This window comes from Poromitra crassiceps, assembly GCF_964638095.1.
Source record: "Poromitra crassiceps genome assembly, contig: HAP1_SCAFFOLD_936, whole genome shotgun sequence".
NCBI lineage: Eukaryota > Metazoa > Chordata > Actinopteri > Beryciformes > Melamphaidae > Poromitra > Poromitra crassiceps.
In genome coordinates, this window is record NW_028151474.1 from 26,804 (window position 1) to 53,203 (window position 26,400).

The 26,400-nt window shown below is 44.3% G+C and overlaps 1 protein-coding gene across 1 annotated transcript; it reads right to left on the minus strand.

Moving 5' to 3' along the window:
- Positions 1-227: 227 nt before the first annotated feature.
- On the minus strand, positions 228-25,995 carry LOC310771646 (uncharacterized protein). The gene is made up of 12 exons (XM_083664209.1): positions 25,892-25,995; positions 24,713-24,789; positions 24,436-24,542; positions 23,853-23,929; positions 23,498-23,645; positions 20,594-20,811; positions 18,736-18,938; positions 14,164-14,366; positions 13,963-14,006; positions 3,907-4,062; positions 3,562-3,704; positions 228-294 (listed from the first exon to the last, which is right to left on the minus strand). Exons 5-11 carry the CDS (start codon positions 23,536-23,538, stop codon positions 3,601-3,603), a joined length of 969 nt encoding a protein of 322 aa, XP_083520335.1. The 5' UTR covers positions 23,539-23,645; positions 23,853-23,929; positions 24,436-24,542; positions 24,713-24,789; positions 25,892-25,995; the 3' UTR covers positions 228-294; positions 3,562-3,600.
- Between the last annotated feature and the right edge of the window lie 405 nt (positions 25,996-26,400).

A 26,400-nucleotide genomic window follows, 5' to 3' on the forward strand; every position in this document is an offset into this window, starting at 1 on the left:
ACAACGAGAAAGTGAAGTAGCATCAATGCTCCCAGAGCTAAACAGCCACCAACATAACTGAGTGAAAAATCACATTTAGCAGATGATCACAGAGAGGATTGTTCATATCAGGGTGCTCAACATGAGGAGAGTGGATGTGTCTTACCTGCCAGAACTCCAATCTCAATGAAGACATCAGTCTTCCAGTTACCTGTGGGTCCAAATGCAAGACTGTGTTGCAGAAGGTCGACGAGAGCCAGCAACTGGTCTGGTGAGCAGGACAGCCTCAGCTGACCCAGCCACAGCACAGCCTTACTGCAGCCACCAGGGGGAGACAGCAGGTCACACAGTAAGTAAAGGGGACAGAAGTACCACAGGAATGAGTCCGGACCTGGATGTTAACACTTCCGCCTCTTATGTGTAAAAGTCAATGGGATTTATGTGTGAGGATTTTGGTTGAATGCTTGAAATAAGGTCTGTGGTTAACAAAAGTTTATGACTTTTATGATTTTCAGTACAGAAGCGTAGGCTACAGTGTAAATGAAGCTACAGTGTAAATGAAGCATACAGTGTAAATGCGTTTTTTTATGAGATTTTCAGAAAATGCTTCAACAGTCATAAAAGCGGTCCTCATATATCTACACACACACACACACATACAGTACATATAGTGTGTGTGTGTATATATATATATATATATATATATATATATACACACACACATACAGTATATACATATATACACACTATATATAGATCTTTTTGTGAATGTACAGCCCATTTTTAAACCAGCAGTATTTATATATAATACTAGTATAATAATATTATACTAGTAAATAGATAATAATATTATAGTATAATAATATACAATATAATAGTATAATAATAATAGATATATATACACATACACTAGGGTATTCACGACTACTGAATTTTAGTAGTCATCGACTACTTCCAAATAATAGTTGACTAGTCGATTAATACCGCTGAAGATATATTTTTTTCACACAATAGAAATGATCAATTCTCATCAAAAGGGTCTCAAAAACAGCCAGTAAAGGGTTAACTTAATGTAGGCGGGACCAATGTGGAGATATGTGAAATAGCAGAGTCCTGATTGGCTCTGAGAGGCTGTTTACAAATGAGCCATTACACCCCAGCAGCTTGTCTGAGTTGGAGATAGCGACTGTTTGACTTCAGTAACAACATAGACGAGTCTTTCTGTCTATTCACCTTATTCACCACACCCACTTTTTCTCTCTTCCGCGTTCAACGCAAACGTATTTGTTCTTCCGGTTCAGCGCTAGTTGCCTACTGTGGCTAATATTAGCCGCTAGTTAGTTATGTTATATGGCAGTAAAATGCCACTGAATGACCAAATTGATATAACTTTTAACCATTTCGAGTAACACTGTTTCCATACGGATCACCAGCGTTAGTTTGTTTTTTATAAACGTGGCTATATTCATAACGTTTCTATCTCGGATGCGTTATTTTGAATCCCACATAGGTTACGCCTGGCGCAACCTAGGTGGGTTTCAGGACAAAACAGTCTCGACTCCACTAACGTCATCTTTAGAGCACAATATTCCTGGAATGCAAGTTTAACTAAACAGTTACATGTCCTCTGCATTCTACATAAAATTAAGATATTACGGGTTGTTTTATTTTGTATGTTACATACTTATTGGCCAAGATATGTTAGTTTATGGGGGAGTAATTCTGCCAGTTTAGGAGGAGAGTGTGGGCGGCCATCTTGCCTGCGAGGTTTTTGGCAAGTCTAAAACGGAAATACTATTACGAAATGACGTAATGCGGAAGCGTCCATGTGTGGGCAAAGAATAAGGTGAATAAGTACCTTCAATTCTGTTGATTTAACATGGCGTCATGTGGAAAATGAGTGTTCAAACAAATCTATGTTCAATTTATGTATTTATTCTTCACCACAGATGAACGATTAGTTGATTATGATGCATAGTGTCGACTAGTGTTTTTTTGTTGACTGTGAAAGCCCTAATATACACGTATAAACACTAGGGCTGTGAATCTTCACTAGCCTCACGATTCGATTACGATTCAGAGGGCTACGATTCGATTCGATTCGATTATCGATGCATCTCGATACATCTTAAATCAATGCATCACTTTTTTCCCCCAATATTCCCCAATGATTTATTTTTTCTCACTTTCTTTTTTCTCACTGCGTGACTACTTTTAAAATAAAAGTGCATTTGGAATTGCATTGTATTATGATCCATAATTAAAATAAACAACTGCATGTACTTCCATTATATTTTATTTGATTATTAACACATTGACTGCCAGCCGTTTTTTTTTTGCTGTAGGTAGCTTCTGCCAGGCCGTTTTTTGAGGATTCTGGCTCATTTTACAAGAGCCGAGGATTCTTTTCTGCTTGGAGTTTGTGAACACGAAGTTCACAAAAGTACTAATAGAATGTGTGCTTTCTCTGTCTAAAAGAGTTAGTTTGTAGAGTTAGTAGTTATGTAGATATTAGCCGTTGAGTACAGCATGGTTTCAGCTGTCTGAGAGTGAAAGCTGAGATAATCGCAGTTTTGTGAAATTCAATCAAACAGGCAGAACAGTCACTTTAACCATTTATTTTTGGCATCAGTGAGAGATCAGACATCCAAACAATATAGTTCCGAACGCCCTCTCCTTCAACTCCTCCCTCCGTGGGCGTGTCTAGTGGCTTTCAGCCTGCGTTTGTCACAAGCGAGTGCTCTGCTGCTGCTGCTGCGAGTTTGAGCAGCCTCCCTCCCTGGCAGCGAGTTTGAGCAGCCTCCCTCCCTGGCAGCGAGTTTGAGCAGCCTCCCTCCCTGGCAGCGAGTGTGGATAGGGCTCACTCGTCTCTTGGGTTTGAGAGCCCCGATGAAGCCCCGTGCGACTCTAGGCTTTATGCTGCCCACCCAGTCCATTTCTGGAACCCCCCACCGCAGCAGCGCGAAAGCGTCCCCGCCTACAGTATGAGAATGAGGCTCGTTCGTTTCTGGGTTTTCGGAATGCGTGCGATTCTGGCCTTTCTGCGGGCGTTTCAAAGTGTGTTTCACCCATAATATATTATGCAAATTTGCAATCCCCCGTGTGCTGCTGCTGGCGCGGCCCGAGAGCGGCGAGTCTGGTGACTGATGACTGTAAAATCGGCAAGCCATTTCCTTGAGAATGGAGGAAGCAGCCGCGGGAGGCGGCTGCTTTTGGTTGACTTTCTCTCTGTCGGGAGGGCACCGTCGCCACCTAGCTGGTCGGTAAAATAGATTATACACATTCTCTTCCTCCAATTCTGGGATAGGAGACGTAAAAGGGGTTGATCGATGTCCCACCGTCAAAAAAAAAAAATGTTTATGTAAGCCGAGATATCTCGTCCTTGGCACTCAACGGTTGGATCATGTAAGCCGAGATATCTCGTCCTTGGCACTCAACGTGTTAAAAAAAATAATAATAATAATAATAATCGATTCTTGACATTTGTGAATCGATGCAGAATCGTGCACGTCCGCATCGACGATGCATCTTATAATCGATTATTTTTGACACCCCTAATAAACACACACACACACGTCTCACCTGAACTCCACAGCATTGAAAAAACGCATCTCTGTTGTTTTAGCTCCACACACGATGTATCCCATCGCCACAAAAGTGCTGGAGTCCAGCTGTGAAGGTTTCTGCTTGGTGGCGTTTAACAAGCGGCTGAACAGCACAGCCAGCTAGGATGAAAGCCATGGAGAGAATGAGTGAGCGTAAAATAGCCTCAAACAGGATTGTAGGTGGATGTATTAGCAACGTACTTGTACCTTCACCCTGTATTGTATAGCATGCCAGTGCTACTTGTACAATTTGTTTCAGAAAGCGAGTGAACACACAACACAGTGGATGTAATATGTCTCCGGCTATGACCGAAGCTGATACCTGTCTGTCTGTCCAGGTGTTGACTGATCCCATGGCGTAGATACTCCTCAGCTCGGACAGACGGAGGGTGCCCAGCTCTGCTTCTGACATCTCCACCGCTAGTCCACCCAGCTGAGCGACCAGGGACGGAGACATGGAGCGGATGTGGCCATGCACCTTCATGCGCGTGTTCACGCATACACACACGCATGCATGCACACACACACACACACACACACAAAATCCCAGAGAGACCCCAGTTAAAACATGGCAGACATTTTAGCAACATTTCACATCCATAAAACCATATTCACCAACTTAAAGTCTTTATTTATTGTTTTTGAAAAGCGTAGCAAACAATATACTAAAACAATATATTCTTCCAACAATAAGAAATCTATTAAATCACCTTTGTACATTTGTACTACATGTTTTGCAATTAAAAAAAGACAACCCTAACAACTGGATTTAGGAGGGGTTTCAAATGTAAACAGGAAGTATGGAAATGTCCCATAGGGAAGAAGCCTGGAATGAAATGCATGTGTGATGTGACGTGATGTGATGTTCTCACTGTGGTAGTTCCTGCATGATGGATGGCTGGAAGAGAGTCTCACCTCTTTGACTTTCTTGAGCAGCTGTTGGCGTTGGTAGGGTGTAAGGAACGGGTCGTGGCCCATCAAGGAACGGGTCGTGGCCCCCCCCCCCCCCTCCCCCCCCTCCGGCTCTGGCTGATGGCCCTCCAGGCTTATCACCTTCCCCTCCCCCTCATCCCCCAGGCTATAGACAAGTTTCCCAGCGCTGGCCTAGGGCGGCGCCATAGCAGCCTTATATGTCCCCGGCTTCCGGTTAAGTCCACATAGCGTCCACAGCAGCCTGATGTTGCCAATAAGCTACGACTTAAATAGAGACTTATTACATCATATGTTTTCCGCCCCCTGTATGTTGAGTGTTGGTGAAAAAGAAAAATATAGCAGACGCTTTCTTTACTGTAGAGCGCCGTTTAAAAGCTGCACAACAAGCAGCATCAGTCCCGCCGGCCAGCGCTGGACCCGCTGTGAGGAAACACACAGGAGGAAACCGAAATGTCAAAACAGACATCCCTTGCTAGGCCAGTCCTTTTTTTTTAATCGAGATCATGCAACAAGTAGCCTACTTCAGCCGAGGCCAGCAAGACGGCAGGAAAGAAACAGAAGCGTGCCTGCCGCCGTCAAAAGCAAAAGAGACCCGACGTAGGCTGTCAATTTAGCGGAGGTAAAAAGCCTTTTTACCTACTCGGGCGAATCAATCAATCAATCAATGGCTCGCGCTTGTTGCCCGACGCTCGTATGATGAGGAGATGAATCAAAATGCTTACCACCAATAAAGCCACATGCGAGCCGAGAACGAGTGCAGGAGAGCTGACGCAGGTGCCAGGTGTGGAGTGGGAGAGATTAAGGTGCGTAGCCTATTGCTGGAGATTCAAGTTGTGCGCTGTCTGCACTCTGCACTGACACTGTCGCACTTATTACTTTTAGCTGCGTTGTTTTTTCATCAAGGCAATGTCCAGAAGATATGGGTTCATGAATGTCTGCAAATGCAGATAGATAGGCTACAGTAGGAGTGTGCATGCATGTTGTCTGTTTCAATAACGAAAGCGTCCTTACCGAGAACGACGTGCCGACCAATTAAATATTCTTGCTGCGAAATCGGCCTCTTAATGACAACACTGGAATAATAGCCGTAATATTCATTCACAACGGGGGTAATTTGATGAAATACATAGCGTTACAACATACCCGACTTACTTTGTTGCTGTGGAGATATTGGTACGCTTCGGAGCTTTTGAGATTGTTCATCGCGTTGCCATCCACCGCCATTGATTCCTCAAAATACGCTATAATCCTGCCTGTAGTTACGTTCGGCCATTTACACATATTATCTTCCCATGTGTCCAGTGTCAACGGGTGTGGGATAGACACTCTTTCATTAGATAGGAGACTCGCAGAATGATCCCAAGTTTGCATTTTTTCGGCGGTCGCTATGGCTACTACGGTAGTACGTTACGCTTCTCCGTATTCACAAACACCGGAACCGACAGACCGATCGCGGCCGAGTCCGGAAGCAAACCGGAAGTGCCCAGGAAACTTGTCTATACCCCGTCACCCAGAGACGAGGCTACACCGCCCCTCCCCCCCCCAAAGGGCTTCAGAGCTGATGATGCCCCCCCCCCCCCACCCACGCTGACCATCACAGCGGACCAGGTGAGGAATCAGCTTATGAGGCTACACACTAGGAAAGCAGCTGGCCCGGATGGCGTCAGCCCCATGCTGCTCAAAGCCTGTGCCCCCCAGCTTTGTGATGTGCTACAGCTGATCTTCAACAAGAGCCCGAGTCTCCAAAGGGTCCCCGTGATGTGGAAAATGTCCTGTATCGTCCCTATACCTAAAAAGCCAAGACCCTGGAGAAACTCGTCCTGGAGCAGCTCAGGCCTATGGTCAAACCATCCCTAGACCCCCTCCATTTCGCCTACCAGCCCCGACTGGGAGTGGGGGACGCTGTCATCTACCTGACCAACCGCGCCTACGCCCACCTTGACAACCCGGCCAGCACTGTGAGAGTCATGTTCTTCGACTTCTCCAGTGCTTTCAACACCATCAGGCCGGCTCTACTGGGTGAGAAGCTGACGGCGATGCGGGTGGATGCCCCCCTGGTGGTCTGGATTGTGGACTACCTGTCTGGCAGACCACAGTATGTGCGCCTGCAGAACTGTGTGTCAGACAGAGTGGTCAGCAATACAGGAGCACCACAGGGGACGGCCTTCTCTCCCTTCTTCTTCACCATCTACACCACGGACTTCACCTACCAGACAGAGTCTTGCCACCTTCAGAAGTTCTCTCACGACTCTGCGATAGTGGGATGTATCAAAGATGGCGACGACGATGAGTATCGGGATGTGGTGGCCAACTTTGTCACATGGTGTGAGCAGAACCACCTGCAGCTCAATGTGTCAAAGACAAAGGAGCTGGTGGTGGACCTGAGGAGGGTCAAGGCTCCGGTGACCCCTGTTTCAATCGACGGGGTCAGTGTTGACATAGTGGAGGATTACAAGTACCTTGGAGTGTACATTGACAATAAACTAGACTGGGCTAAGAACTCTGATGCACTCTACAAGAAGGGGCAAAGCCGTCTCTACTTTCTGAGATGGCTGAGGTCCTTCAACGTCTGCCGGACCATGCTGAGGATGTTCTGAGTCGGTAGTGGCTAGTGCCTTCCTGTATGCTATTGTGTGCTGGGGCAGCAGGCTGAAGGCAGCGGATTAGTGTTAATTTCGTCGACGAAAAATGTTAGTCGACTACCTTTTTCCCCAAGACTAAGACGAGACTAAAATGTTCAGACTTTTAGTTTCATTGACTAAGACAAGACTAAAATACTCAAACTTTTAGTCGACTAAAACTTGACTAAACAAAAAGACGATGAGGTTGAATAAATATGATAAAAACTAACAAGGACATTTGACACAGGACTAAGACTACGACTAAATTTAAAAATAGACAACAAAATTAACACTAATTATAGACTGTTTCCCCCCCTCAATGCAGCAGTTCAGTTTCCTGTGTTGCAGCATCATAGATCTAGCTGACATTTAGCTGTCTGAAAAACATTTGCAGTAGTTACAACAGAATCCACCCAGTCTTAGCTAAGGGTCTTATCTATATGTGTATGAGGCATTGTGTTCCCAAAATGTACAGCTACTTGCTTGTCTACATTATATCCAGAGAGGTCTGAGTGCTTTCCACACAGCACAGCCAGCCTCCCTCCATTCTCCCCTCAGCTGCGGGCTGAGCAGGGACTGTAAATATGCCGACACTGGCCCGGGTGGGCAGGGTCAGCATTAATTTCCCTGGGAAAGAGTTGCCAACACTGCTTCGAAATACCATTACTAGTGAAGCGCATCAGCAGATTCAACAGTTTTCATTGACTAAAACTAGACTAAAATGTGAACAGTTTTTGTTGACTAAGACTAGACTAATATACTTATGGTTTTATTTGACTAAGCTGAGACTAAAATGCTCAAACTTTTAGTCGACTAAAACTTGACTAAATAAAAACAGGATGAGGTTGACTAAATATGACAAAGACTAACAAGGACATTTAACACGGGACTAAGACTAAGACTAAATAAAAAAATAGCCGACAAAATTAACACTACAGCGGATGCCAACAGACTCAACAAACTGATCCGTAAGGCCAGGGACATTGTGGGGCTGGATCTGGGCTCTCTGACTGCGCGCACACACCTACACACACACACACACACACACACACACGCACGCACACACCTAAACACACCCACACACACCCACACACACACACACACACACACACACACGGTTGAATGCTCTCATTTAGGACACTTCATGCCCAAAAGAACATGTGGGACCAAGTAAAAGTTAGCTTTCCTGCTCAGGACTAGACAGGAAGTGGTGCGATTTTGCTGCGTCAAGTTACCTACTGTATGAGTTAACCAGGGTGAGACAGGAAGTAGAGCGATTTTGCCTTCAGAGTAAAAGCTTAGATTGTGAAACTTTTTTCAGATTTCCCCTCCATTTGTACTTGGCCAATTTCCCCCTGCTCTGCTGCCCAGGGTCACTGCTCCACCCTCTGCCAATCTGGGGAGAGCTGTAGACTAGCACCATGCTTCCTCCAAGACATGCCAGCCGCTTCAGGACACATACCCTTAATCTGGCTTCCCACCCGCAGACCCATTGCCCGACACCCGACTAATCCGGGGGCGCGAACCTGCGACCCTCGTGTTGGTAGGCAGGGAATCTACCGCTACACTACCTGGACGGCCTAGATTGTGAAACTTTTGAGAAAAGTTGGAAAATAAAGCTGGGCTGTGCAGAGCAACAGAAATTGTTTGAGAGGTATAAAAGTATAATGTAATAATATAAACGCACCACACATTGTCCAGTCTTCAGAAAGTAATACAATTATTTATCTATTATGTATTAATTTAATTTAATTAATTAATTATTAATTAATACACAGGACAAGATGTTACTATCCCTTGTGCCAAAATCCGAGGAAAAACACATTTAGAAGCCCAATCCAGAATAAAACAAGCTAACAGGCTAACAAACTAATAAACAAGACACAAATCACCAGTTACCTACCCTAGCCAACAGCAGTATGAAGCATGTCATTGGGGTTTTCAAGTGGGCACCTTCCTTCACCGACGTTTCGTTAAGTTAGGCCCACGACACCTCAAGAAGGCTTAACGGTGTAATCCAGCGTCCTGGAAACACCCCCCTCCATGCTACCACCGCACAACTGCATATTACCTCACTATCTAAGCCTAGCTATCCAGGTCGGTTCGGTATGACATTCCTGACTACACCACCACTGTCAATGATTCAGCCCTGTTGATGCGGACCGTTAATCATGACCAACAACAAACAATCCCTAACTACACCACCACTGTCAATGATTCAGCCCTGTTGATGCGGACTGTTAATCATGACCAACAAACAATCCCTAACTACACCACCACCGTCAATGATTCAGCCCTGTTGATGCGGACCGTTAATCATGACCAACAACAAACAATCCCTAACTACACCACCACTGTCAATGATTCAGCCCTGTTGATGCGGACCGTTAATCATGACCAACAACAAACAATCAATCTGACCTTAGCGAGCTCCCCAGCTAGCATGTTTCCTCCTTATCCACAGCCATTCACTTGCTCGTTCTGCTGCCTGAGACATGTTGCTAACCGCAAGTTTCAGGCTCCGTCCCCGAATGCCCAACTCAGTTAGTAAGGCAATAACGGACTTTGCCACAAAACCACGGCAGCCCACCTCTACAGGCCGCACTCGAGCCCTCCAACCTCGCTGCTCTGCCTCTGCTGCCATTTCAGCATACCTAGCTTTCTTGCGCTCATAAGCCTCCTCAACTCGATCTTCCCACGGGACTGTGAGTTCGATAAAATAAACTCTCTTCTCTACCTCAGACCACAGTAACAAGTCCGGACGTAGCCGGGTGCTAACTATATATGCTGGGATGACTAGCTGTTCATTCAAGTCAACCCTCATTTCCCAGGCTCCACCTACACTTAGCTGCCCTAACTTGTGCCTGACCTTAATTGGTCTAATCTTTTCTCCCTCACGTACAAATTTGATCTGTCTATTCTCTTTGCTAGCAACTAGAGAATTTACTTCTAGCCGCTTTTCCTCAACTGCAGCTGCCAAACATTTCAACACCTGGTTGTGACGCCAGGTGTATCGCCCCTGGGAGAGACTGACCTTACACCCTGACAGTATATGCCTCAATGTACATACACTAGAACACAACGGGCAGGCACCATCCTCGCCCAACCACTGATTTAAGTTCTGGGGAGATGGCAGCACATCATAAGTAGCCCCTAGAATAAATCTAATTCTGCTGGCCTCCATGCTCCACAACTCTCTCCACTTCAACTTTCTCTTCTCTACACTCTCCCAGTTCACCCACTGTCCTTGCTTTGCCTGCGACACTGCCTTAGTACATCTTACTGCCTCCTCTTGCCTATGTACTTCTTCAACTACCATCTTCCTCTTTTCTATTACTGATGCCTTGTTCCACACAGGTTTCCCTAAGCACAACCCTAAGCCTCCACGCCCATGCTGCACCTGACCTATGATATCCCTGTGTCTAAGAGCTGACTGTGCTTGCTGTACTGCCTCCTTTGGGTTCCACTTCCTCCCTGTTTTAACTGTGGGCGCTACACTCCTAACCACTGGATCCTTTGACTGAGTCAGAGTCATTTCCAGTCTAACCTTAGCACACTTGAACTCCTCTGTCAGGCTAGATAATGGCAATTCCAATATGCCTTTCCCATATAAGGCTACACTGCTTAGGCAGCGTGGGACTCCGAGCCATTTTCTAATGAATGAGTTAATCATCCTTTCTAGCTTTTCTACCTTTGAAAGGGGAACCTCATACACTGTCAGTGGCCACATCAACCGAGGCAACAATCCAAACTGCAAACACCACAACTTTAACTTTCCTGGGAGCCCTGACTTGTCTATACTTGAAATACCTTGAATCATTTCCTGCCTCACCTCCTCAAACTGTCCCTTATCACTGAGACTTGCATCATACCATCTTCCCAAACTCTTGACTGGTTTCTCTAACACTGTAGGCACCACCTCATCATTTATAACAAACTTCTTACCTACTACCCTCCCTTTAATGATTGAAATACTCCTGGACTTACTTGGCTTCACTTTCATTCTAGCCCACTGCAGATTACTATTTAACTTATCCAACAATCTGCTAGTACATGGAGCGGTTGACGTCATAGTCGTCATGTCATCCATGTATGCCCTAATTGGAGGGAGCCGCAGCCCTCCCTGCAGCCTTTCTCCACCCACTACCCATTTTGAAGCCCTAATAATGATCTCCATTGCCATGGTAAAAGCTAATGGGGAAATTGTACACCCTGCCATAATGCCTATCTCCAGCTGCTGCCAAGCTGTAGTGTACTCTGCTGTGGTAAAGCAGAGTTGAATATCTAAGAAGTAGGCTTTAACTAAGCTCTTTATACTACCTGGCACTCGAAAGAAATCAAAGGCCTCCCATAACAGACTATGCGGCACTGACCCGAAAGCATTAGCCAGGTCCAAGAATACTACATGCAGGTCTCTCTTCTCACGCCTAGCTGACTGGATTTGGTGCCAGATCATGCTGGTGTGCTCTAAGCACCCGGAGAAGCCGGGAATTCCAGCCTTTTGCACCGAAGTATCTATTAGCCTATTCTTTTCTAGATAACTAGACAGCCTCTGTGCCACAACACTAAAGAAAACCTTCCCTTCAACATTAAGTAGACTGATAGGTCTAAACTGACTTATCTCTAACGAGTCCCTTTCTTTAGGAATAAAGATTCCCCCTGCTCTACGCCACGCCTTAGGAATAACCTGCTTCTTCCAGACTACCTTCATCAGCTTCCATAGAAACTGCAACACATCTGGAGCACTCTTATACAGCCGGTAGGGGACTCCATTAGGACCCGGGGCTGAAGAGGCCCTTGCACGTCTCACTACTTCTTGAACTTCTTTCCACCTTGGTGGGCTATCATCACACTGGCTCTCTATATCACCAATAGGTGGAATATCAGCTGGGACTGTCATCTCTCTAAACCTATCCCTATCTTTGTGAACCTCCTCCAAATATTCCTCAAGCTTCTGCTTAGGTACCATAAGGCTACCATTCTTTTCCTTACTAAACAATGACTTCACAAATCTAAATGGATCCTTATAGAATGCTATTCTAGCTCTCTCTTTCTTTTTCCTATTTTTCCTAATGCTCTCTGCTCTTCTTAAAACTGCCAACCGATCCCTCACATCTGACTGCAAGCAATCAATGCCTTCCTTCTCAACCTCTGTAGCTTTCCTCCACTGCCTCTTAAGCTGTCTTCTCTCCTGGATAAGTCTATCTATCTCTTGTTGGCGCCTAGATTTAACTACCTCACCCTCTAGTTTCTTCCTTTTCTCAAAGACGCCAAACCTTTCCTTACCATAATCATAAATACAATCTCCCATTTTCTCCAACTTACTCTCAGCAGTTCCTTTAAGCTTCTCTAACATCCTAACCAAATCACTATTGATATCTTCCCACTTCCTACTTTCCGCTGCACCTGGCCACTTAACTCTAGGCTTCTGACCGCTAATCTTCTCCCTTTTTGGCTGGCTGGCCTCTCTGCTTTCCTCGGTGCTAGGACCTGCCTCAACATCAGGGGTGCTGATGTCCTGCGAGCTGTGGGTTACTTCCTGTCGCTGGACTTCACCCGACTGACTTGATAAACTTCTTAAGAAATAATTATCAATGCGGGGTCCCTGTGTTCCCTCTACCAAGCACCTCTTCCTGCCTTGATGGATTCTAAGGCCCCTCAAAGATGTTACCTTCTGCCAGCCACACAAGCAAACCTGACGCTTCTTTCCATCTACATCTGAACTAGTGGCTTCCACTGACATGTTTTCCCTACTCATAGTCAGGTCCGTTCCAGAGTCAATAACCGTGTCAACCATAGGTGAGTCATCTTCCGCCCCCGCTCTCGCAGACTCTAGGGGTGTTTTTTCATAATTCTGTTTCGTAGCAAGTTTGGGTGTAACCAATGGCCTATTGGCCTTGGCTACTGCCACAATGAGCAGCTAACCCATTGCAGCCCCGATGGGGTCTAATCCCTCCTGTCAGCTGTCTTTCCATGCTGTCACTAGGTCTTTCCCTAGTTGTCAGCTGCACTATTCACAACAGTCACTAGCCTAAGCTAGCTTTAGTATTAATTAATACACAGGACAAGATGTTACTATCCCTTGTGCCAAAATCCGAGGAAAAACACATTTAGAAGCCCAATCCAGAATAAAACAAGCTAACAGGCTAACAAACTAATAAACAAGACACAAATCACCAGTTACCTACCCTAGCCAACAGCAGTATGAAGCATGTCATTGGGGTTTTCAAGTGGGCACCTTCCTTCACCGACGTTTCGTTAAGTTAGGCCCACGACACCTCAAGAAGGCTTAACGGTGTAATCCAGCGTCCTGGAAACACCCCCCTCCATGCTACCACCGCACAACTGCATATTACCTCACTATCTAAGCCTAGCTATCCAGGTCGGTTCGGTATGACATTCCTGACTACACCACCACTGTCAATGATTCAGCCCTGTTGATGCGGACCGTTAATCATGACCAACAACAAACAATCCCTAACTACACCACCACTGTCAATGATTCAGCCCTGTTGATGCGGACTGTTAATCATGACCAACAAACAATCCCTAACTACACCACCACCGTCAATGATTCAGCCCTGTTGATGCGGACCGTTAATCATGACCAACAACAAACAATCCCTAACTACACCACCACTGTCAATGATTCAGCCCTGTTGATGCGGACCGTTAATCATGACCAACAACAAACAATCAATCAAATAAAATGTATTTATCAATGTCCTTTGTTGCTCTGTAAAGCACTTTGCACAAGCACTGACAATTGTTTAAAGGGCTTTAGAGATGAATTTGACATAGTTTTCAAAGCTATCTGGTTTTACCTTTGGAGAAAATGAGGAGTTGGAAGATCTCTCTCTGGAGCATTCTGGGGAAATGAAAACACCAGCATGTACACTTTAACTTTGAAATAACCACTAAATAAAGATTGTGAAATAAACTCCTAAGTGTATTACTAATAAATGCCACTGGATGAATTAGAGTACCAGTAGTCATGTGTCAATAGAAGTTTAGAAGACACCTACCCCCTGCACCCAGGGGTGCTGGAGGACCTGAGCAGCACTGAGACGCAGAGTGGGTGCTGGAGGAGCTGAGCAGCACTGAGACGCAGAGTGGCATCCCAGACCAGCAGCTTGGATATGAGGTCCTTGGCTCCCTCTGAGATGTGAGCCCAGTCCTTGTCTGGAAACTCATACTTGCCCTCCTGGATGCTCTCAAACAGGTGACTCTGAGGAGAGATAATATCACAGAAAATTAGTTAATATTGTTCATATATCACAGTTTCGTAGTGTTACAGTCATCCCCCTTTCGCATGTAGATATGATCAATATTTATGTCTTTGTTGTGGCTGTTCATCTTTTGATCTTATGGTGTCTTTTTGTCCATACGGGGCTTAAAATGGCGTCTGCCTCGGCCCTCGAGAGGTCAGTCTGGTACGCACAGCCACATCACCTGTGGACAGTTGATATTAGTGTCTGTCTCATTTTGCTTTGCTTTGTCACTTTTGTCCTGTCTCGTGTTTATGGGACCCCTTTGATCACGTGAGGACGGTCCTGGATCGCCTCACGCAGGATGCTTCTGGAGGCCACATCAGCTAAAGCCTCCAACCTATAGTAGCAGACTCCAAACTAATTCAACCCTACTCCTCCTACTACATTAAGAATTTGATCGATCAATCTATGTTAACCGATTAATCGACAATGTAGGCAAAATGTAACTTTCACTGCTCATACAGAGGAAGAAGAAAGCCAAGCTAGCAGACACAAAGTCCAGGGTGGAGAATTACACCCAAAAAGACAACAGTCATCATTGTAAACATTGTAATACAATGTTGAAATATCTCACGCCGACAATAGTCCATGGGCCAAGGCTGAAATTTTGACATATCGGTACCACCTGAGGTGACCGCACGATTTTGTTATTTTTGTCTTCCTACATGTCTCTAGTTTATATTTTGGTATGATAACCCTTCCGATTTGGTAGCTTAAGGATAGTTATCACTCTGTAAACAAACCTACCCCCAAAAAATGACAAAACCCTGATTTCATCATATCTCTGAACCACACATGATAACGCAGAAAATGTGATGTCTACCCCTATGTTTTCATGGTCAGGGATTACAATGACACTCTATACAACATCATAAACTGTTCACATGAATAGTTAATGGTGAATTCAGTGATGTTTTGGTGAATTCAGTGGTGTTTTGAGAAAGATACAATGCAATTAGTCCATGGGCCAATGGTGAAATCGGTACCACCTAAGGGGACCGCGCACTTTTTGTATTTTTGTCTTCCTACATGTCTCTAGTTTATATTTTGGTATGATAACCCTGCCAATCTGGTAGCTTATTGATAGTTATCACTCTGTAAAAAACCTTCTCCATATAAATGACAAAACCCTGATTTCTGTGTATTAGTCCAGATGATATGTGAAAATCATGTTCACTTTTTCATAAAAGCATGAAACTTGGTACGCATATAGTTTGGGGCCCCGTAAATCTTCAGAAATTGAGCCATCACAAAAATGCTTCGTGGTGGCCATTTTAATTCCGCCATAAGTGAATTATGTAGTTTGCATCATATCTCCTGAATCACACATGATAACACAGAAAAGGTGATGGCTACCATATAGAACATCATAAACTGTTAAAGTAACTAATCAATGGTGAATTTAATGACGTGAGAAGGAAATCACAGTTTCTGATAACTGATGCTATAACCTCAATTCCATGACCACTCTCTGGCTAACATTTTTTGATGAGTAATTTGGGTCAGGGTTACTTCTATGGGCCTTTTGTTAAAATAGCCCCCAGGCCCCTCCCAAACATCCTGCGACTTTCTGCCAGACGGCCAAATCCAAGATGGGGTTTACCATTTTTAGAGTAAGGACGGAGATTAACAATGGTGAATTATAGCTATTTTAATTGCAAATTCATGCCTACCAAACATGGTTTAGTATTGACAATTATTGTGTTTTGAGGGTAATTTCATAATTATGTTAGTCTCGCTGGCCAGCCTCCCCTCCCTACCGGGAGAGGATAGCATCAGTTATCAGATACTGTCATTTCCTTCTCACAACGTCATCAAATTCACAATTGATTAGTCACTTTAACACTTTATGATGTTCTATGGTATCATTGTAATCCTTGACCATGAAAACGTTGGGATAGACATCTCCTTTTCAGTGTTAGCATGTGTGGTTCAGGAGATATGATGCAAACTATGCTTATGGCAGAATTAAAATGGCCGCCACAAGGCATTTTTGTGATGGCTCAATTTCTGAAACTGTACAGGGCCCCAAACTATAAGCGTACCAAGTTTCATGCTTTTACGAAAAAGGGAACATCATTTTCACATATCATCTGGACTAATACACAGAAATCAGGGTTTTGTCATTTATATGGGGGTAGGTTTGTTTACAGAGTGATAACTATCCTTAAGCTACCAAATGGGCAGGGTTATCATACCAAAATATAAACTACAGACATGTAGGAAGACAAAAATAACAAAATCGTGCGGTCACCTCAGGTGGTACCGATTTTTGCCTTGGCCCATGGACTATCTAGGACCAAATAGAAATGGAACTGTGTCACATGATCTTGCATGCAAGGTCAGTGTTTGTTACATGTATGCTAAAGACACGTCTGCTGCAATATCCCACTGATCCCTTCCTCATGTTGGTGTTCATCACACAAGCCAAGGTCACTGTGGGTTTCCTTTCTTACACTAGCAGCTTCAAATATATCTTGGTATAAACAGTGAAGTCTAAATGTAACAGAGGTATTCGTCATTGCAAAATGGCACCATCTACTGCATACAGTAGATCTAACACCTATTTTCAGCATCCCAATGCTGCATCTGACCGTAATTGCCACGATGCAGTGGCATGGTGGTCTGCAACAGCATTGGGGTCAATTCAATCAATCAATCAATCAATTCCAATGAAACATTGGAAGTGAATTGGAATTTCAGGAAGTTTAGTGAAATTAATATTTTTTTTCTTGCCGGATATCTGAGATTATACTGAATATCATGCAATGTTAAAACATTTATCAAGTATTTAACAAGTATCAGCTAGTCAGATACACTAACTTAATTAGGTACAGTGTTCTTGAAGCGGGGCGCAGCGTCGAACGAGATCCGGCACCCAGAGCAGCAGCATCACCAGCTTTTTCTCTCTAAGTCCTGGGGGTCAACAACTAAACAAAAAAACGTAATTTAGCCACCTAAAACAACGCCCACCTAAACAAATCGATATCCGTGTACATGCACGCTCTATTTTGACAATTTTCAGCGCTTTACTTTTCCGCAAAACAGCAGTTTCATTCGGCACTGCTTTTTCTCCCAACCGTACAACTACCGTATTCCTCCGCTAAAAGCCTGCACAGAGCACAGAGCCGCGGTTTACAAAACAGGAAGGCTTAGAAGAGAGATAAAACACTGACTTACTTTAGAGACAACAAGTCACCTGGCCTCTCTGGTCTGGGACGTTTTCCACAATTTATCCTGGGAATGGTGAAAAAGGTCTGCAGCCAGGGCACCCAGGCATTTAGACAGGAGGCGCATCTCTCTGCCTGTTCACTTCACTCTCTGCAAAAGTTCCTCTTCTGTATTCTCTCTGGTTCATAATTGTATCCTCTTGTCACCAAGGTGAATGGCATATCATCCTCGCTATCAAAATCACTCATAAGACAAGCTAGGAAGATCATTGCTGACCCCTCTCATGTCTTGTATTCAGAATACGAACTGCTTCCATCTGGCAGGCGTTACAGAGTCCCAATCAAGAACAAAAAAAGACACCTCAACAGATACAAATACTCTTTCATCCCCATATCAGTCAGTCTCCTAAACTCAGGTCATAGGTAATGTATTGTTGATTGTACTGTAAATTATTGATGTTTGCACTTTGGTTGTGTGTTTGCACATGTCGGCACTGGTGTGCTATGCACTATTGTTTTTTGTTGTTGTTTTTGTTATGGCACTGTGTACCTATGTGGCAGCCTGTATGTCCAAGACAAATTTCCCTCGGGACAAATTAAAATAATCTTGAAATCTTGAAATAATCTTGAATCTTATTAGGCAAATCCTTCAACTAGGCAACACCACGAGACAGACTGAACAGGACTCCCTCGTATGATATGAGATGATCTTTGCGGTTGGTGTAAACTTAGAGGCCATCTGATGAAGCGCATCACCTCACACCTCCTGACAGACTGAGCTGAATCAGTTGTACACCGGGGCAGATAACCCGCAAAGAAGTTGTGTAAACGGGTGAATCATGGAAGTTGGAAACCCTCATTAGTGTTATGCTTGCCCCTGTCTTTACCCTGCCTTTTTGACACAAAATGGCCCCCGTGAAAAGGGTGTATTGGAGCAAACGAGTCAGAGAGATAACATTAGCGTCCCTTACTTAGCCTCTCAGCTGTAATAAACCTTTGCGAGTGACTGTGTATGTAGCCTGCCTGCATGTATGTGTTTACGTCACGGGTGACGGGTCGGGCTCTTATATTAACGCGGCTAACAGCTAACGGCTAACGATGTGACAACACAGTCTGTTGAGTGGGGAACAGAACAGACAAGATGGTGTCCCAGTACCTGGACAAAGACAGTGAAGAAGATGACGGTGATGATGGCGGTGAGGAACATGTCTCTCATGGGGAAATGGTCCTTGTCCAGCAGGTAGCACAGGGAGAAGGCGATGGCTCCTCGCAGGCCACCGTAGGCTATAATGAACTGGTCCTTGGTGGTCAGCTTGACGATGTGGAACTTGTTGATAACGTAGACCAGAGCAACCACACCTGGGAAGGACAATGTCATGAGAAACTGGGTTTGAGTGTGTGTGTAACAGATTTGGGTCAAATACTGTAATATTTGCTATTTTTTTTTGCCTATTTAGTTGCCAGAGTTGACCATTTAGGGCCATAGAATGGGGCTGTATCATAAAACTTACTGGCAGGTTTAGAGTAACGTTAGGGGCAGATACCGTCACGGTAGGGTGCTTCAAAATGCGAAATATTGGGAAGCGATTTGCAAATTTTGCATGACCCGTTTTCTCCATTCTTCCACCCATTTTGGTCACGGTCTATTGTAAAAATGAACGTTAACTAATGAAAATTATCATTTTGAAAAAGAGAAGATGACCATACACGTCACATAAACGTTTTAGCAGGTGCTGGAGTGTAGCAGAGATAAAGTAGCCTAAAGAGAAGGCTGCTGCCACCAATGCTCCTATATATTTATCTTACAGAGCATTGATAGGTCTTCATCAGGTGATGATCACCACTGACCAATTCATAATCTCAGTCAGTGACATCATAAACATTTGGTTTACCATGCCCAACATCATCTGCCATTCTGTCTCTGCTGCCCATTGACAGATACAGACTCAGAGGCAGACTGTTGCATATGTCAAGCTTAATTAACATGTTGGTTGTGATTGGCTGTGATCACCTGTGTTGCAGCTGACTAATAACTAATGTGGATCCATCATGGTATTCACAATCATAATTCATAATTTTATGAATCGGGGTAAATTACCGTGGTGCAGATTTTGCGTGCTGCTGTTCTGTCACTGCAGAGTTTTATGAATTAGCCCTAATAAAAGTCAAATGACTTTTCTCTCTGATTGTGTGTTTTAATAAGCTACTCTATGTGAGATGGCTCCGTAGGCACTGAAGTGACCACAAACCCACTGACCGCTACAACTTAAAAACGGTTTTCCATCACAAGCTCTCCCATCACATGATGTGTGTGGCAGTATCTTGTGATGAGCTCGTGACTCTTGGCAACAACCAATGAAGTCACAGACAGACAGTATATCATCAAAAAAATCACTACAAGAGTGACGGTAGCAGCACGCCAAAAATTGAGATGCAAGACTTCAGATTTCCACTTTCTTTTTTTATTGAGGGTCAACGCGTTTCGGCATATGTGCCTTCATCAGAGCATGCTCTGCTCTGATGAAGGCACATATGCCGAAACGCGTTTAAATGCAAATTAAAACACCCTGGCCTTTTTATCTCTCTTATTCTTTTGAGCGGAGTGGAGCGGTGAGTGCGAGCGGGTGAAATCTGTATCGAGCGGGGAGCGGTCTGGAGCGGCCGTGAGCGCTGGAGCGGGTGGAAAGGACCGCTCTGGGAGCGAGGAGCGGTAATTATCACCGCTCCGCTACCCTAACCCTCTGGTGTATATATATGTATATATATATATATATATATATATATATATATATATGCTCTGCTCATTGCTTAACATATTATGTACAGTACTTGCTCTATAGTGAACTTTGTGACAAACGTGTTTCATAAGAAGCTATTCACTTGACTTGTGCATAGATTATCAACGGCAGTCCACCATGACATCATGTTTCCGTTTGAATGTATATCTTAACACACCCCCGCCTGCCATCACATATACGTTCAGAACGTTTGGAAAGCACTACAGTAGAGCTGACCTATGACCCGTGCCACCAGACACAGGATGACAGTGACCGTGACGAAGGTCCAGTTCCAGGAGTGCTGTCCGTCCACCGTGGCCACGCCCAGGAAGTTGAAGATGAGCGTCTCGCTGACGCTGCTCCACATCTTCAGGAAGTACTTGATGGTGGTGTGGGACTTGTGGGATATCTTGGCCTCCACGTAGGGTCGCATCACTGCCCCGCATGCTATCAACCTGTAAGGACAAGGGACAAGATGCTAATGCCTTTTGCATCAGTTGAATGGATAATAAAGTGAGTGAACATTTGATTGTTTTATGAGATTTGAAAAGTTTCCTAACTCCTCAGAAAATGTTCGCTCTTCTTTCTGAATCTAGCTTTGATGGTCTTAGTATAAAAGCAAACATTATCAAATCACTGATTATTGCTTCTGAGAATAATATGGGAACAGCAGTGTTTCCCCTAGAAAAATTTCAGGCCTGGAGGGATTTCGAAATGTACCCCGACCGCAACGATGGGGGCCCTCACTGGCGACACTAAACTTTTAGCTAACCTGTTCGCATCCATGTACGCAATGGCATCCCAAGTATCATCATACTATTATGGGATGCGATGCGAACAGTTGTATTATGGGATGTGCGTTTCCCAGGCAACGACACACGTTGACACGTTTTGGAACAGCGCTGCACGCTGGCACAATGCTCCTAAAAGCAAAATGCTTATTGTTTTTAATGATTTGGCATCTTCTATTACTGTCAACACTGTCAACACCAGCATTGTTGTATTGTAATAATATGCCATAAAGGTTTATTGAAATTTTGGGGAAAGCAGGAAAAAAAATCAATCTTTTTTCTGGCCTGGCGGGGGCGCCGTTGGCCTGGAACACACTGGAACAGGCAATCTGAACAAAATAGCATTTTCAACTCTTCTCCAGCAACAAAGGGGAACAGTGATGTCAGAGGTTACTGCATAACAAATTGCTCCAATTTCCAGCCTAAGTTCCATTCTGATCAGAAAACACACACGACAGCCAGAGAGAGACGTCCCCATCCCAGTCTGGTAACCACTTCTACTATCATGTCAAAGATGCATTCTGATCAGGAAAACACACACGACAGCCAGAGAGAGACGTCCCCATCCCAGTCTGGTAACCACTTCTACTATCATGTCAAAGATGCATTCTGATCAGAAAACACACACGACAGCCAGAGAGAGACGTCCCCATCCCAGTCTGGTAACCACTTCTACTATCATGTCAAAGATGCATTCTGATCAGAAAACACACACGACAGCCAGAGAGAGACGTCCCCATCCCAGTCTGGTAACCACTTCTCCATCATGTCAAAGATGCATTCTGATCAGAAAACACACACGACAGCCAGAGAGAGACGTCCCCATCCCAGTCTGGTAACCACTTCTCCATCATGTCAAAGATGCATTCTGATCAGAAAACACACACGACAGCCAGAGAGAGACGTCCCCATCCCAGTCTGGTAACCACTTCTACTATCATGTCAAAGATGCATTCTGATCAGGAAAACACACACGACAGCCAGAGAGAGACGTCCCCATCCCAGTCTGGTAACCACTTCTACTATCATGTCAAAGATGCATTCTGATCAGGAAAACACACACGACAGCCAGAGAGAGATGTCCCCATCCCAGTCTGGTAACCACTTCTCCATCATGTCAAAGATGCATTCTGATCAGGAAAACACACACGACAGCCAGAGAGAGATGTCCCCATCCCAGTCTGGTAACCACTTCTACTATCATGTCAAAGATACATTCTGATCAGGAAAACACACACGACAGCCAGAGAGAGATGTCCCCACCCCAGTCTGGTAACCACTTCTACTATCATGTCAAAGATGCAGAGGCCGAAAAACTAATGTCATCCAAGTTGCATAAGGCACTACAGCTGCTCATCATTCCACCTCTACAGCAATATTGGATTGCCTCAGGAGGTCCCTGAAGACCATCAAGGACACAAACCACCCCCACATGTGAACCACATGTTCTCCCTGTTACCCTCAGGGAGGAGATACACTGTCCCAAAAGCACGCACAAATCGCTTGAGGGACAGTTTCTTCCCGCAGGCCACGAGACTCCTTAACATACACAAATAAACTCCCAACAATCATGTAGTAGCTGTACTGCAGCTGCTACCATTACGTATGTTTAATTCTAATTAGGTCTATGCTATTTGCACCTGTGCAAACAGAATGTTTAATTATTAAACATTATTATAATTATGTTTAAATTATGTCTATACTATTTGCACCTATGTGCAGTGAATATGTCACTGTTTTTTGGCTTGTTTTATTGCTTGTTGTGTCTCTTGTTGTTTTTGCACTCATATGCCCTGCTATTTTGCACTATGTTGTAACGGAGTCTACAGCACAAGAATTTCACACGTGATACTTGTACTATGGACTGGAGTGACAATACAAATCTTGAATCTTGGATTGGCTATAAGGGCATGAGGGAGGGGTGAGAAAAGGAATTGACACTGGGAAGCTGTTTCATGACTCTTATATCAGGGGCTCAGGGGCTCCTGGCCTTTCAACAGACTGTCCTTGACTGAGCGTCTCCGAGGTGCTCTTTTAAGAGAGGCATTAAATAGACCAATGGCCACAGGCAGGAATGATTTCCTGTGCCTCTCCGTATTGCATCTAGGTGGAATCAGTCTCTCACTGAACGTACTCCTGTGTTTGACTAGCACGCCGTGGAGTGGGTGTGAGTCGTTGCTCATGATGGAGCGTAGCCTGGACAACGTTCTCTTCTCTGACACCGCAGTCAGAGAGCCCAGATCCAGCCCCACAATGTCCCTGGCCTTACGGATCAGTTTGTTGAGTCTGTTGGCGTCCGCTGCCTTCAGCCTGCTGCCCCAGCACACAATAGCATACAGTGCTTCCCCACCTGGTTCTACAAGTCCTGGATCTCCCGCTGATGTTTCTCATCCTTGATTTTGGAGATGAGCTCTTGGGTCAGCATCCACTCCTTCGCCCCCTGCTCACTGCAGAGGTCAAAGTAGTGGATTCTCTCCTCCTTCAGGCGTGTTGTCAACCTAAAAGAGACAGGCGAGCAGTGAAACTGTGGGTCAGGCAATTTATACATGAATGAATAAAAACAGCTTCATCAGAAGTCCTGTCGTTTTTTCTGAGTCACAAATGAGAAATGGTCTCTTGTCGTACAACCAGCACTCATGAAAAGAAATGAAAAAAGAAGAGAGACTCACATTCCCTTCAAGTGTTTTGAGTCCTTAGGTGCTTACCTGTTGATCTCTAGCTCCTGTTCCTCACGCTGTCCTTTCAGCTTCTCCAGACTGCGTTTCAACTGGATGTTCTCAGTCTGTATAGATAGATGGTTACAGAGTGAGATGAGAAACAGTAAATGTACAGTATGAAATAGGCCACGCCCATCACGGGGGAAAAGCACAGTTCATTTCCACACACCAGTGTCATTTTCCTTGAATTAAACATAGCTAAAAGCTGTTGTGTGGTGGGCTGCGCAGACAACAAATGTAAAAAAAAATCGCCAGTTAACATTTTTTTGTACTCCCAAGGAAAACAAGGAAGCCATTGAGAATTGGCAAGAAGAAAAATGTGGATGTTGCTGTCAATGAAGTAAGTTGGAGTGTTCATCTTCCGCATATACGATATTTTTGTGCAACACCCGACCATGCACGCGACATAGGAGGAATGCCAGGATTGGAGGGGAGATTGTGTTTTCCCCCGTTTTGGGCGTGGTTTCTGAATGATGGCACGCTCCGCAGTGTCTCTATGGGGGGGAGGTAGGTGGAGTTTAACAGTTTATGAAAACTCATTCAAATTCATGTGTGCTTCTTCATGCTCTACCTTGCTGTTCCAGCTGCTTGGTCAGCACGGCCACATCCTGCTCCATCCGCCAGTTGCTGCAGGCATCGGTCATGAGCAGAAGGTCATGGAGAGGAGACCAGCTGCCACTGGAATGAAGGCAAATTAAAGTATTACATTTTAATGCCAAATATTGTTCCAACTGTAGGGCTGTCCCAAATACTAATTTACCTCTGGATTCAAATGCTAGCCCTACATTACGCCCTTTGAAGACATTTGATAAATCACACAAGCTTTCAGATCAAGTCCAGAATTATACCTGGTTGAAGGAGAAGGCACTGTTTCACAGAACCATGTCGCTGGGCGGTGGGCTGGGAGCTCTGGCTTGTTTGTTAACTGTAAAAAGATTGAAACAAAGTCATGACATTTAGTCTAAAGACAGGTAGGTAATTTTTTATTTATTTATTTCAGGGACAGTGCAACATTAATGAACATTTCCATGTAAATGTGCCGGATTATAGCCTTAGCTAATTTCCATCCGTAGTCCCTCGACAGGTGAGGTACAAAAAAGTTTAAAAAGAAGAAATAGAAAAATTAGTGCATACATAGGGCAACTGACAGGGGTGCAATGTAGGTGACACATACATACACATAGGGTAAAAAGGAGAGGAGACATACATATACATGAAGGAGGCATTTAACTTTGCAATTCAAGTGGGCACATACAGACCTTCAATTCCGGTATGTAATACAAATAAAACAAAAACAGGAAACATTAGGGACATTGACCAAGGTAGACATAGGACTTACAAGGATATATATATACAAAAACAACACATGAAACAAAAGGGTTTAGATATGGTCGCAGTTTTGATTTGATCTGAGCCATGACTTTAACAGCCCCTTAAAGGTGTGAAAACTGCTACTCTCTCTGACTGACATTGGTAGGCTATTCCACAGTTTGCTACCCCTGTAGGACAAAACATTTTGTCCGACAGAGGACCGTCTCAGAGGTAGTTCACAGTCACCTCTCGACGAGCTTCGCGTGGTGTTCTGGGTAGCTCTCCGTTTGATAAAGCATTCTAAAGGAGGTGGTGCTAGCCCATGAAGGATTTTATAAATCATACAGGCAATTTTACATTTTTTATAATTGTCAAAGCTGAGGAGCTTGTACTTTAGAAGTATATTGCAATGATGGTAAGATAGGTTTCTTATCTAAAATTTGCAGGGCCTTTTTATATAGAGACTCGACGGGCTTCAAGGTGGTTACTCCTGTGAAGGACCAGTGAGGCAGTATGTAGTATGTAGTATATGTGCAAAAATCATTGAATGGAGAAAGGTTAGAGCCGCACTGTCAGTCAGAGATGCTCTAATCTGCCTAAAATTGCAGAGATTGAATTTTAGAGTGTTCGATACCTTTTTTATATGACTCTTGAAAGAGAGTCATATAATAATAGCTCGTAAAATAACAGGTTAGTGATGTGAGTGACCCACTTACCCAGCTGTGAAGTGACTTCAGGCCCATGGCCACGTTAATTAGCATGGCTGCCATTTTCCAGTTGAACTGATGAGTTGTAGGAGTTCACTTGTTGGTTTGCAACCTGGCAATGTAAAAAAATATTTAATTATAATTAATGTGAAAATCAACTTTTCTCCATCAGATATAGATCAACACATAAGCACAGTGAAACTATAAAAGGCACTTATAGGAACATGTCCACATATATGTGAGTCACAGCACTAAAACCAGGGTTAGTCAGCAGCATGATAATCGCATTCTGAGAAACATTCAGTCAACAAATGAACTACGGTAACTACATCAGATTTCTCAAGACAGCCTGACACGCCCACACAGTCCGCGGGAGAAAATACACTCTAAAAACTAATTGATTCTCATGACTTTTGCCATGACTGTCAAACCTAAATTTATATACTTTGCGACGTTCATCATCGTTCAAATTTGGCTGGTGGCTTATTAACATAGGGTCCTGTGATGTGATGAACTCA